Source organism: Mycteria americana, chromosome 3 (genome assembly GCF_035582795.1).
Source record: "Mycteria americana isolate JAX WOST 10 ecotype Jacksonville Zoo and Gardens chromosome 3, USCA_MyAme_1.0, whole genome shotgun sequence".
Lineage (NCBI taxonomy): Eukaryota > Metazoa > Chordata > Aves > Ciconiiformes > Ciconiidae > Mycteria > Mycteria americana.
Window position 1 is genome coordinate 23,009,749 of NC_134367.1, and position 13,088 is coordinate 23,022,836.

A 13,088-nucleotide genomic window follows, 5' to 3' on the forward strand; every position below is an offset into this window, starting at 1 on the left:
ATAAAAAAATGCCAGTCAGCTTTAATTAAAGCAGTGCTCTTCCCACATTATAGGAAATCTATTCATAACATGCAAGAACTCAAATAACAGAAAGTGAAAAAACAACCACCCTCCAAATTTGTCTTCCAGATATCAAAGCATTTGGGGGGTGCGGGAATTTCTCAACTCAACCAACTGCTGGTGTGCAGACCAACAGTTACTCTATTCTGTGGCGCACATGAGCTGAAACTCCAGGATTTGGCCCTACCAGAATGTCCCAATATCTCCAATTTCGTTATTAAAATGATTTATTTTGTTTCTCAAAACTCTTTGTCTCTTTTCAAAAGCTGGCCTAGTAACAACTATAGATGAAGTCTCTGCTGTACATTTAACTCAGAACCTCAGCACATAGGTGAGACCCCCACGATTAGCTTTGCAGAGGCCGAAGGGCCAGGCTCAGCGTGGACATGGGTTCCAGATTTCTTCATTTTGCAGCGCACCACTAGAGGGTTCACAGTTCCTCACTCCGAGATGTCATGAGGCTTTTTAACCAGCTATACCTGCCTTTCAGGAGAGCTGTGAAGAGGGAACTAGAAAAGTTCAGCACTGCAGTTAGCCTGTCCTCACTGCTAAGTGGGCAGCCTCCTGCATGAGCAGAAACTAAGACCGTTTTCCAACCTCCATCTCCAGCCATTAGGACTAGCTCCCACTTCTGCACCTCCAAACCTAGGTCAAAGGCTTTCCTCTGCAAATGGGCATCAGGACTGTCTTAAAACTCAGGCTTTAAGAGACCAGGAAGGCTGTCTCCCTAAAGGGCAGACATACCCTTCATCCACTGCCCTTTTCTTCAAGAACTTCATTGTTTTTCACCATCCTGCTTCAGCATGGACACTGTTTTATTCATGACATGTGCATACTGAAAAGGCCACACATATAATTCATCAGCCTTTTATTAACATATTAAAGATTTTTGGAACTTCTGGAATATCAGTGTACTGACAGCTTCTAAGGCAACAGAACAACCAAATAAAATACAGTAGTGCTTTCAGAAACAACAATAAAGAAAGGGAAGATGAGAAGGATATGGTGCTTTTTTGTGAATACATTTTTAAGACAAGAGGGTTTTACTTTAAAACACAAAAATACTGCAGTGGTTTGCCTGGTGATTTTTTTCTTTTTCTTTTTTTTTTTTTTCCCAAGTCAAAACACACACTTAGCAAGCCTTCCTGAATGACTAAGTAAGGGGCAAAAAAGTTTCAATATAAAATAGATTAATTTTAAGATTATTTTCCTAAACATTAATCATCTGGCATAAAATAAACAGTAATTTATGTTTTCATAAAAAAGAATACATTTCTTCTAAAAAGTAGAAAAAGGTATAGTAAAATCTGACTTCTATTTTCAGTGAAAATCATGCTGCATCTGAAGTAGAACAAAAAAGTAACAGAGACAGATGTTCAGTTTATACATATTAATGTAAAGTATCCTATTACACTAATGAACCTATTTTTAAATGCTTTTCTCTATACCTATGGAATTTCAAAACAAGCTCTAGCATATCATAACAACTTCCAGTTCTTTCATCTTCTACTAATGTATTTTAAGAACATTAAAAAAGATTCTTGGACACATATCAAGGTAAAAAAAAATATCTTGTCTGCCTACTTTTCTTTTCTGAAAGAGATACGAGATAAAGTCCTTAACCTCTTATGGTCAGAGAGCCAGCTGAGCTACATATAATGGAATAAATAACCCAAATCCCTTCTACTTTTCATGTTTTCATTGCTGGTTACTGCTAGAATTTAGTGCTTCCTTAGACTTCACTTCAGTTGTTCCTGTGGCTTCTTATTTTCATTTTGTGTTTTAATATCTATCACATGGAAGAAAAAAATTAAGATACCTTCCCCTCCCTGTTAATGAAAAGAAATAAGGCAGCTTTCTAACTAATACTGCACTGCTAATATTACGTTAATAGAACCCCATGACCAAGGATCATATGTAATTATAAAATCATCAGTGAAGTACATAAATATCCTCCTTAATCAGGCTGCACATGAAAAACAGGTAACTTCCTAACATACATTAACTGAAATATATATGATATAAAATGTTACACTTCCAAAGAACAGGTATTTACCTTTGTTGCAAGTTGTGACACTGAAGATGAAACTTCATCATGAAGAAACTGGTCTTTATTCTCAAAAAAAGGATAAAGATAAAAAAGGCCCATAGTCAGTTTTGGTTTGACAATTAGCAGTGACACATTTTAGAGTATTCATAAATGCTTTTATTCTATTCAGCCCATCATAAAAGAAAAATTGACAGAATACGATCACAATACAACACTAAGCGAACACCACTACTAAAATGAGAAATGTGAACAAAACTGCACTTAGAATGATGAAAAATGCTGCACCAGATGTAAAAAACAAAATCAAACCCTTACAAAACCAAAAACTCCACACCCCAAAGACAGATCAAGAAAACCCTTGCATCATAACAGTTTTAGTACAATTAAAATTAAAAATTTAATTTTATCTTAGTAATTGTGTCTGTATTTTTTTGATCTACGCTGATTTTCTGAATACCATACTAGATGATGGTCTATGCAGTGTCTGTAGGCTGGGGGGAGAGGAGTGTCCCAAGATTATTTCCTCTTTCACATTAAAAAGTGTTATATTTCCTTAACTCAAGGACAGACTTTTGCCCACATTCCTTTCCCCTCCATTTATAACTGTATATTTCTGAAGAAAACCAGAGTACTGAAGATGCTAGCAAAGGTAATTCAGTAGGGTAGCATTTCTGTCCATCTCTGAATTAAGCTGGTGTCTTAGTATGCTCAGGCCATTCTGTTACTATCAATGTTCTCTTCAAGACAGGGCAAGTGAGATCAGTGTTGGGAGTACTTTAGAGGCCAAAGAAAGATATAGAAAGTGGGGCATAGCGTACAGGAGTTATGTAATTTTCACTTTCTTCAGTCTGTGTTTTAATAAGAAAAATGTTACTTTTTTTTTTGCTCTACGTACAGCTCCAAATACAAACAGTCCCCAAGTACAAAACAAGAACAGCTACCTATAACTGAAAATATTTATCTCCAGTTCCAAGAAAACACAGAATTACAACAATGGTTTATGGAAAGCATCTTTGAAGTGGCAGTTTCACAGAATCCCCTGTGTTCACTTTGGTCCATTTTTTGCTATGTCAGCCACTTACTGTTTCAAAATCAAATTTATCAACTCCTTCCTTTTCAACTAAAGTAAATGCTGAGGAGTTGATATGCTCTTTGCTCTGTAAGCTTAATTTTTGTTTTGGGGTAACTCCACGTGCACATATCCCAAGACACCCAAAACACACAGTATCCCAGTTCTTACACATTACCAAAGACCTCCTTGACTTTGCTAACAGCATCAGAAAGAGGTGAGAAAGCTAGCATGAGAAGTGTTAGATATTTCTAGTCGTGTGGGGGCCCAGATGTATCAGCTTCATTTTGAGAGACCAGCTTCAAATCCCATGCATCTTTTTTTGTTATATTTATTTTTTATAAATATATTTTTTATATTTGTATTTCTTTATTTGCCTACTAATGTTTCCATTTACTTTATAGGCAATACTTTATATTATACAAGGGACAAGGATGGAGTTAGGAGCATTGCTAGAATGAGTATGAAGACCATCGCCCTATAGTTCAATAATAACTGTAAGTTGAAATAGAGTGATTTGTAGCTTTACTTGTTGGGGCAGAACACAAAGTCAGGAACTCCTGTTATCATCCAAAATGAGAATATTACTTCCTGTGGATCTTAACAAGTTATTTAACTTCCAGATTTCAGTTAGCTGTCTTTAACACAGGAGGATACTATTGTAGATGGGATACCCAAAATGACAAAGTTAAGATTTGTGTAGTACTCTAAAATGAAATCCAATTACTTTTTCCCCCCCTTTTTTTTTTCTTTCTTTCCTTTTAATAGAATCATTGGCAATGTTTTAAACGGAAATGCCACACACATACCATTTCAGAAGTTTCCTTGCTTCTCCTCAACACTCTCAGCTTTCAAACTTTTGGATGAGGTTGCAGAGCCTTAGACTTAACACGATGGCATCTCTTCTTGGACACAGAGTAAGAGCTAGAGAATACTTAATCCGATTTGTCCAAATTTTTCCCAGGAAGAAAATAAATAACAAGAAGTAGAAAAGCTTCAAGGGGAAGTATGGTAAGAGGAGAAATTATCTCAGACATCCAGAGCTGGCAGAGCTACCAGTTTCAACAAACAACAATATTGTCTCCAGAACAAACAAGACACTGTTAGTACCTTCCAAAGAAATAACACCTCTCATTTTCATTCTTCTAGCTCTCCAAATATCTTAAGAAGGATAACAAAAATATGAAAGTGCATAAAGATACTTCATGCTCTACTACAGAGATGAGAAGAGATGGAAATGTGAAGGCATACGGCCTCTAGCAAGCCAGAGCACAAGGAAGCAAGAGCATGAAGCAACTTTCACAGTGAAAGCTTTTAGGGGAAAACCAAGAGATGCAAGGAGCACCTAAATGCGGCTAGGGAATCAGCATAATAAAATGTGAATACCATTGTTGATAAAAGATGTCATTCACAATAAATAGTAGACAAAAAGGAGTATTTACTTGCTGCTTTAAAAGTGTGGCAACTAGGGCTTCTGTGTTAATACAATGCTACTACTCACGGACATACAAGGTGCTACCTCGTAAGGAATGAGACAGTAGTTTGCAGTAACTATGCTCACTCAGCGGAGGCTGATGGTAAGAAGACAACACAAAGTTAAAAGATACGAAATACAAAGATTAAAAGATATGAAACCCTCAAGAAAGCAACTGGTGAGAATCCAATACCTAAAATACATTTTTTTGGGGTGGAAGACCTATCAAGTATCCATAGTACCCTTTTAAGATACACTGCCTAAGAAAAGGAGACTTGGACAGCCGCCGTGTGCTTGTGATGTCCATCTGTACATCCTATGTGCTCACAGTAACTTGATTGAAACTGGCCAGTAGGTTAGAATTCATCAGTCTCAAAGAGACTACATTTCAAAATGGTTTGTGGAAAATCCATCGGTAGGGAAAGCAGAGAGCAGCAGACTAATGCCCCACGGCAGGAAGAGAGCACAGGAGGAGCACGTGTGGGGGTTCAGAGCCAGCCATGGCCCACATCGCGGGGAGGGACCTGTGCACTGTGTGGTAGGGATGGGTTGTGTATTTAAAAAAAAAAAAAAAAAGAGACAGAGGGGAAGAGGAGAGGGAGGGGACCAGTACCACCACTGGGAAGAGCCGAGAAGAAAAGACAAGAAGTCATGTACAACCCATCTTCACTTGTTACCTACAGAATAATTTAATAATCTGCGTTTTTCAGTGATACACATTAGTACACCCTCTTCTGATACATATTCTCTACCTTTGTTACCGTTCAGAGATCAGGGAGCCCCCGATTTGGTTTTTCAAATTTTCCTTAGGGGATGATCTACTGTACAGCTACATGTAAAGAGTGAAGATGAGCTTTCTTTATCATGCTGCATAACACATGCTGACAGTGAACACCTATAAATTATTTCAGTGTATTTTAATCTGGGTGGTTTACAGCTACGACAATTCATTTTTTTACTTCAATTTAAAAGAAAAACACAGACCACATTATAGTATTTAGTAACTAATAGGTGACTAAATGCTAACACTAGTGGGAAATGCTGATCAGCAACTTGAATAGCCTTCCAGTTCTGGCAGGGGAAGGTTGGTATGCGCAGTGTGTTTTCATAAGGAAACAAGTGCCCTTTTGTTGCACATACTGCAAACCATAAGGTACTCAAGGGATTAATTCAACTAGCACACAAACCTTTTTGTACAGAGATCAAAATTGTAATCTACTTCCCTCAGCTTCCTTTGTGGTAAAGTAATTAATTAGTCTCTTTAGATCATTCACTTTCATAATTCAGGCCAAGATGAGGAACGCTGGACATCAAAGAGTTAAGGCAAATAATAGCATCATCTCACCCTACATGCCCTTCTTTTGCTCTAGTACATAAAATGGTATATTATCGATTTTCTCTATGCGCTTGTGGAACCTTCCTATCGTACACACACTGGCTGTCAAAGCCGAGCACCCATAAGAGTAAACAAGCTATTATTACAAGAGTAGGTCCTTTTGGTGCAAATTCTCGCCCTTCTACTGACCTATTACACCCCCTCTGCCTATCATCACATCTCATCAAGGACCGAGCATAATTTAAAGTCTAGGTTATCATGCCTGTAAGTGCAAATTAGATTATGAACCACAAATGTATAGTTTAAGTGGGAAAAAAACCAAAACAAACACCACCTCAAGAGATACACTCCAGGATAGAATTTAACACAATTCCCAGTATTCCACAAACCCCACTAAATAATTTAGTGATAGGAGAGAGGAAGGTTAACACAAATTATTAAAAAATCACTCAGGAAATCACAAACCTGAAAGTTAACCTCTGAGGTTGGAAAGATTCCCAAAACACTGATTACAAACCAAACAGTTGAACGACTATATATACACAGCCTGATCAGAAACAGTCAGCACAGATTCAGAAGAGATCACACTGCCAGATCACCATCTTAAAATACAGTTAACAAAAGAAACGGTTTCCTTGGGTTTGAGTAGGATCTTGCTATAATGTCAAATGAAACAAACAAGACTAAAGCAGATTATTAATGCAAAACTCACTCTGCTTATCTAATTTTAGAACTGAATCAAAAACAATGCAAAATGCACTCAAACACGGGTAAGAAGGAAGTTATCAGCAGAAGATCAGAGCATTGGGCCTCATTTTCTTTGCTGTACCTATAATATACAGCTGGAAAAATTCAATGTGTGGATATATGCTTTCTGAGTCAGGAAATTGAGGCAACAGTGATCAAATGTAAATGAGAACTGAAACAACTATACTATTTTCAATATATTATTTTAACACAGCTGAAAAGTAAAGCTGAATTGTACCTGAACACTCGCACAAAACTGAACATGCCCTTTAAGGAAAAACAAAGATTGCAATTTTAACAAATAAAGGATGCATTACTCAGTCGTACATAGCTTTCTTCTGGGACATGAGGCTATGTGTTCAGCAGACATAACTCCCATGCTGAACCGTGAATTGCCTCTGCTCCTTTCTGGCAGAGGTAGTCTAGACTGAGATCAAGATCATTTCATTAGTCTTGTCCATATTTCACCTACTGCTAGATCTCAATCTTCCATTTGTATGTCCCTAAAGCAAGTGAGTGAACCAAACTAGCCATCTGGGCAAGTGGGGTATATTGAAAAGTTCCGATTAATATCACCAATGAAAAATATTAACCTAGGCATTTATAAAGTCTGTTCATGCTCAAGAGTCATTCGGTATTTTAAACTCATTTTTGTCTTCTATAAAAAATACTCTTCCCCTCCAGATTGCTCACTACACTTAGAAAAACATCTACATTATGACAATAAACCATTTTAAATGCCACTGCGACTAAATAGTGGCAGACTCCTATCCTGCAAATTTCCTCTGCCAGTCTTTGGCAAAACTGAAAATACTTTGTCTGTAAAGAAAAGGAAAATGTAAAAATCCAAGTATGTTAAAGAATTATACTTTCATCTTGAGATATATTTAGTAGACCACACTAACCTTGAAACATGCTTCTAAAATATAATTAATCAGACCATTTCTAGAAGAACTTAATTCACTCCGCTGACTTTAAAAAGTCCAGGTGACTTATTTCAGATACGGCAGATAACCCATCCAACGTATTTAAAAACACTTCCATCTTCTAGGCCCGTCTTTTGTAACTACCTGTTATTCACTAGGCCAACTGGAAGATGAAAAACAGTTTTCCTATATTTTCACCTTTCAAATTATTATTAATATTGAATAAATTAAAATTAAGATGATGCTCTTTCCTTCAGCATCCACAGCTATCAAGAACTTGTTTAGCATTTTCACAAACTCTGTTTCATTCAACCACTTCAGTTATTGCTTCACATTCCATTACATTTTAAAATAGAATACCTAAATTATTTCCATATTTTTACTGTCAATTGATATAAATGGCCAAACGTACTGGAGAAGATTAATTTCAGAATGTAAGTATTTACATAAGAATACTTTTGTAGTTCTGCATTTTATTGGCATTACAAAGAGAAACATCAGAACACCAGATTCCTATGCTCTCTGTTTTTACATCAATACACGAGGTTATTCTATTAATTGTTCACATTATTGTGCATCTCCATAGTAAGTGGTTATAATACATCATACTCGGACTTTGCTCCTCTGAAATATTTTTGGAAGAATGTTATTAAAGATTAAACACCTTAAAATATTAAAAAAAGCTCAGCTCATTAAGAATTTAGTTTTGCCCAATTTATAATATTTCAAATATGCTTCAAGAAATGGAAACAGCTGTATTAAGATCAAAATACCATCAGTGTCAAAGCTGAAACAAAGAAGGTCAAAGAAGGTCAAATTGACTTAAATTGCTGCGACAATTCAAATATTCCAGTGAAGTTTTCAATTTTGATGAAATTTCTGACTGAAAATCTGTCAATTATTTTTAACAACTTATCCATACTAGAAGTTCATATTTACTTTTTTTTCTGATCCAGAAAACAAACCAGTGGATGCTAATTCAAAAGACAGTAGCTGACATACAATTTTTATTCAGTCATGGCATTTGCAATTAAATTACATATCTTTAAAAAAGCTCTTGCATGAGTAATGGCAATATTTCCACAGTATAGTTTCTGCAAAACAGGTTGAACACATTATTTTTGGTTATAGTGTTCACGAGCACATGCACTGCTTCCTTTTGACAGGTGGCTTTTATCAGCACTTGTGGTGTTCACACAGACCCGTCCTAGAGCTCCTCACAAAGAACCAGCAGCAAAACTTGTTGGAAATGTACCTCTGATGATGACAGAACTGAAAGATAGTCTACCTGGTAAAGCGTTCGGTAACTTCTAATAACTCTACTTATGTTATGGATGTCCTCACACAATCTGGCAAATAGTTTCTATAAAAGCAAGGAAAAAAATTATAAACCTATTTTACCAGTAAAGAATTAAATAGATTTAAGCGATTAATTCTTTCTCACAAAGCAATCTATTTTAGTTTGTATACTAATGGTAGCAAGTCCAGCACTGCTAGGAGAGTATGGCTCCAGAAACCTTGCAAAACCCCATGAAGATACAACAAATAGCTTAGGAAAAGTGGATCTCTAGCAATGATGTGGAGGAGGAGAGAGTGGTTTTGTGGATCAGTGAAAGGGGATAACTCTGTATTAGAGTGGAGGGGAGGAAGACAGACGAGCCTACCCGCAAACCGAGGCAATCGGAGCGGAGCCGGTAAAGCAGAACTGGCTCAAGGAAAGATGCAACAAGTGATAAAAATGACAAATGGGGGAGAAGGGGATGTACTAAGGAAAACCTTGAAAGCAAGGACAGAGATTTAAATGTAAATGTCCTGAAACAAACGGAGGCCAGCTGAAGAAGCAGAAATCAAAGGATGAGGAGGACTTAAACTTTATGCCGTAAGTAATAACATTAATATCAGCAATGGGATTTGCAGGGACTAGGGGATGGGGAAACACAGCGTAGGTATTAGAAGCTGCAGAGGAAGTAATCACCATCAGGATGGGAAGTGAGGGTCTGCACAAGAATTTCAGCTGTCTAGACAGAAAGAAAAATAATAATAATTTAAAAAAAGGCAGACCTGAACTTTATAGAGGAAACAGCAGTAAGGTATTGGACACAAATTCTCTTTTGCACAATAGATAAAAAACTAGTCAAAACCTTCAGCTTACAGGCTTGACTGAAAGAAAAAGATAGATACTGATGTTGTCTATAGTAGGAGACTAACCAGACAATACGTGCTTTGTAGGACTTCTAAGAGTCAGAATAAACCAACAGAGAGGGGGTAAGAGGTGAGAAGCAAATCTGATCCAGGTCAACTGTGTAAAGATGACAGTATAAATCAGAAAGTGAAGCACCTCAGAAATGGAAAGGATTAAAAAACAGAAAGCCTAAAGCCCCAAAAGACACCATCAGCTCTGCAGAGCTCCAGGAAGACTGTGAGAAAGAAACAGGACCCACTCAAGAAGCTGCTGAAAGATGAATGTGACAAGAAGGAGGAAAAGCAAGAAAGGCAGCCCAAGGAAGGGCTCAGGAAAGTCTTAGCTGTCAGTCCCACAATCTAATGTTCAGGAATGATGACAGAATAGAGGTGATGAATTTTAGCCAGGAAAATGTCACTGAAATGTCACAAGAACAACTCTGATGAAAGGAAAAAACCAGGCTAGCAGAGAGAAGGTATGAAGGAATTATAAGAGTACTGCAGGCAAAGCCTGAGACACTGAAATGGTTAGAAAGTGAAGGAAAGGCATTAGCTGGATTAACATTGACTGCTTTATTTTTTAATTAAAAAATACCCTTATTCAACGTATTAGCAGAACATAAGAAATGCTGCTCAGCTCCCACCCATTCCTGCAGGGCCTGTCTGAGTTCGACTCATTCCAAGATGAAAGCCAGTATTAAAATTGTACCAGAGACTTAAACATCTTCATTAAAATAGATAACTAAAATTCTGTATAGCCAACTTTAAAACATTCAGTGAGCAAGTCTAAACAAAATTCAGCATAAAACATGTTTTTGCACATATTCTCTTTGAACATAACAAAAAAATACAATGGGGGAGAACAGATCAAGGCTAAGGATCTGAAATATTTTTACATGAATGATAAAGTTACAGAAGATAATATAGGTCAGCCTGACACCCATCCACTACCCTAATATATAGATGTATTCTAAAGTTGAGCGCCATTTTACTTCAGTTACATGCGATATTGACACAGCGTTGACATCTCTGAGGACTGACTAGATGATAGCAGGATTGAATCAACTTAGCATGACCGGCAAAACATTGCCTTCCAGAAGTCAAAACCCAACATTTTTCCCTTTCCAAAAATATAACTACAGTTTGAAACTTGACTATATTACAAACTGAATGCAAGTTTGGCATGCATCACTGGACATTTCTAGCATATTTTGAGACACACACAAAAAGCATATTAATTTCATTTTATACATGTGTACTATTTACATGTGTTAAGTTGCCTTCATGTATTCATTGTAACTTTAGCAATAAAGCACCTTCATTGCATAAATAAAAAATATTTATGCTTCAAAGCATAAATTAAAATTAACTTCTACGATTCAGTCTAAAACTGTCTGGTCTAAAAAAATATACAATAATCCACACATTTATTTACACAAGTACTGTTTTAAAATTTACTTGTCCTTCTTATCTCAGGAAACACCTTACTATTTTAAATAAGTGTTAACAATTCAAAGTACTTGAATGTATGCAGAAACTATTGCTAAAAAGTGGCCAGAGGCTGACAATTCCCTCCCATTGCAATTTTCATGTTCTAAAATTTGTTTTTGTCCTCCCTTGGAACAAAATCAAACCATTCTGTATTCCACAAAACCAGAACTGTCAAAACTTCTCTTTTTAGATCAAACTAAGCTTTTCTATTTAAGAACTATGAACTTCTGCAAATTCAAATGTCTGCTTGAGTAAGCCCAGATCAGGTTTCCATATCTAAATAGGATGATTAAAATTTCTGTAGAGTAACAAAAGTTTTTTGGTTTTGTTTTGTTTTTTTTTAAACTTGTAGTAGCCTAATTCTTTGTTGCTGTCTGCTACTGCAATGTCCTAATTACTAGGTTGCACAGCGAGAACTCCTTCAGTCTTTCTCAGCTTTGAAGAAACAACATATAGCACCAACATTTCATTACACTGGAACACTTTCAACCTGGTCTGTTTTAATGACACAGATGTGAATACCAATTTCTTTTCTTTGAAGCAAAAAGTTTCAGCATTATTTATAGCATGAATGGTAGAAGCTTAAGGATTTTCTTCCCGCTTGCCCATTAAAAGTAAAAATAAAGACAAAAGACAGTTGTTGGAGAAAACAACATCATAAATCAAAGTCAAAATGTGATGACTACGGTTCATCTTCTCTTTTACCAAATGACGTATCAAAAGAGAACCTAGAGGAAATGAAATCTAACAGTAAACTTCTGCATGAAATCTAATGCTGGGCTTTCTTAATTTACTAAAAAGCACTCAAACAAATTATCTGGATTTTGGCCCTCAAGACAGAAAATTAGGGAAGTCCTGGATTCTCTTCTTCTTGATGAGGTAATTCTTCACAGCTTAAGCAGGCTGTACCATGACAATTTAAACAGAGCAGAGGCTGAGGAAGACCAAGACTTTCTCACACACAGCTAAGGTACCAAGAGAACTGCCCCCGTAACTCCTCCAAGCTCTGGTGGTGCTACTGTCCTCCAAAGTCAGGGGTTTGGATGATGAAGGTCAGGACGCAGCAGTGGCAAAGTGCAGATCATTACCAAATCCCCCTACACATTACTGGCTTTTGCTCCCTTGCAATCATATCATCGGGAGCAAAACCAGGTTCTGATGAAACATCAAAAATGTCAAAGACTAAAAGCAAGGCCCTTGAACCAGATCAGCTATAACAAGCTGAACAAGCACATTCGGTTACCTCACGCTTTCTCCTTGACATCTGTCTAAACCGTGTTTTAGACATGCTGTACCTATGGCTGACCTACAAGCTGCCTTTGATAGATCATGAGAATTACAATGTTAATCAGGTGACCATAGTTTTCCATATAGTCTGTCCTTCCTTAAAGTGTACATAAACTCGAAAATGACTACATTTAAATGTTTGGGGGGGGGGGTTGTTTTTTTTTTTCCCCCAGTTGTCAAATCTTCTTGATTTTAACAGGCAAAACAACTAATAGCTTATGGTCTTCACTCCAGTTTCTGTGCCAAGCTACACTACAGACTTGCTAACTTTTCTGAATCCTTTATCTTCAAGAATATTTCATTTAGTGCCTTAGAATAATTTATTTTTCCCCTGCCACCTCCAATACCAAAAAAGCATCTTTTATTCCAGTGCCATTGGTAATAGACACTGTGGGAGTTCGAAAGGAATTTTCTTAAAATTGATGAAAATGGCAAACCATTTGCACCAGAAATCATTGTCATCACCA

The 13,088-nt window shown here is 36.8% G+C and overlaps 1 protein-coding gene across 2 annotated transcripts in view; it reads right to left on the reverse strand.

Moving 5' to 3' along the window:
* The window catches only part of TDRP (testis development related protein), a 29,210-nt gene that overhangs the window by 13,853 nt on the left and 2,269 nt on the right, over nucleotides 1-13,088 (reverse strand). The window contains exon 2 of one of the 2 annotated variants that reach the window (XM_075498030.1): nucleotides 2,117-2,176. The exons of the other annotated variant lie outside the window; for it this stretch is intronic. Within the exon in view, the coding sequence (XP_075354145.1) occupies nucleotides 2,117-2,176 (60 nt within the window). The remainder of the gene's footprint in view (nucleotides 1-2,116; nucleotides 2,177-13,088) is intronic. 2 annotated transcript variants of the gene reach the window in all.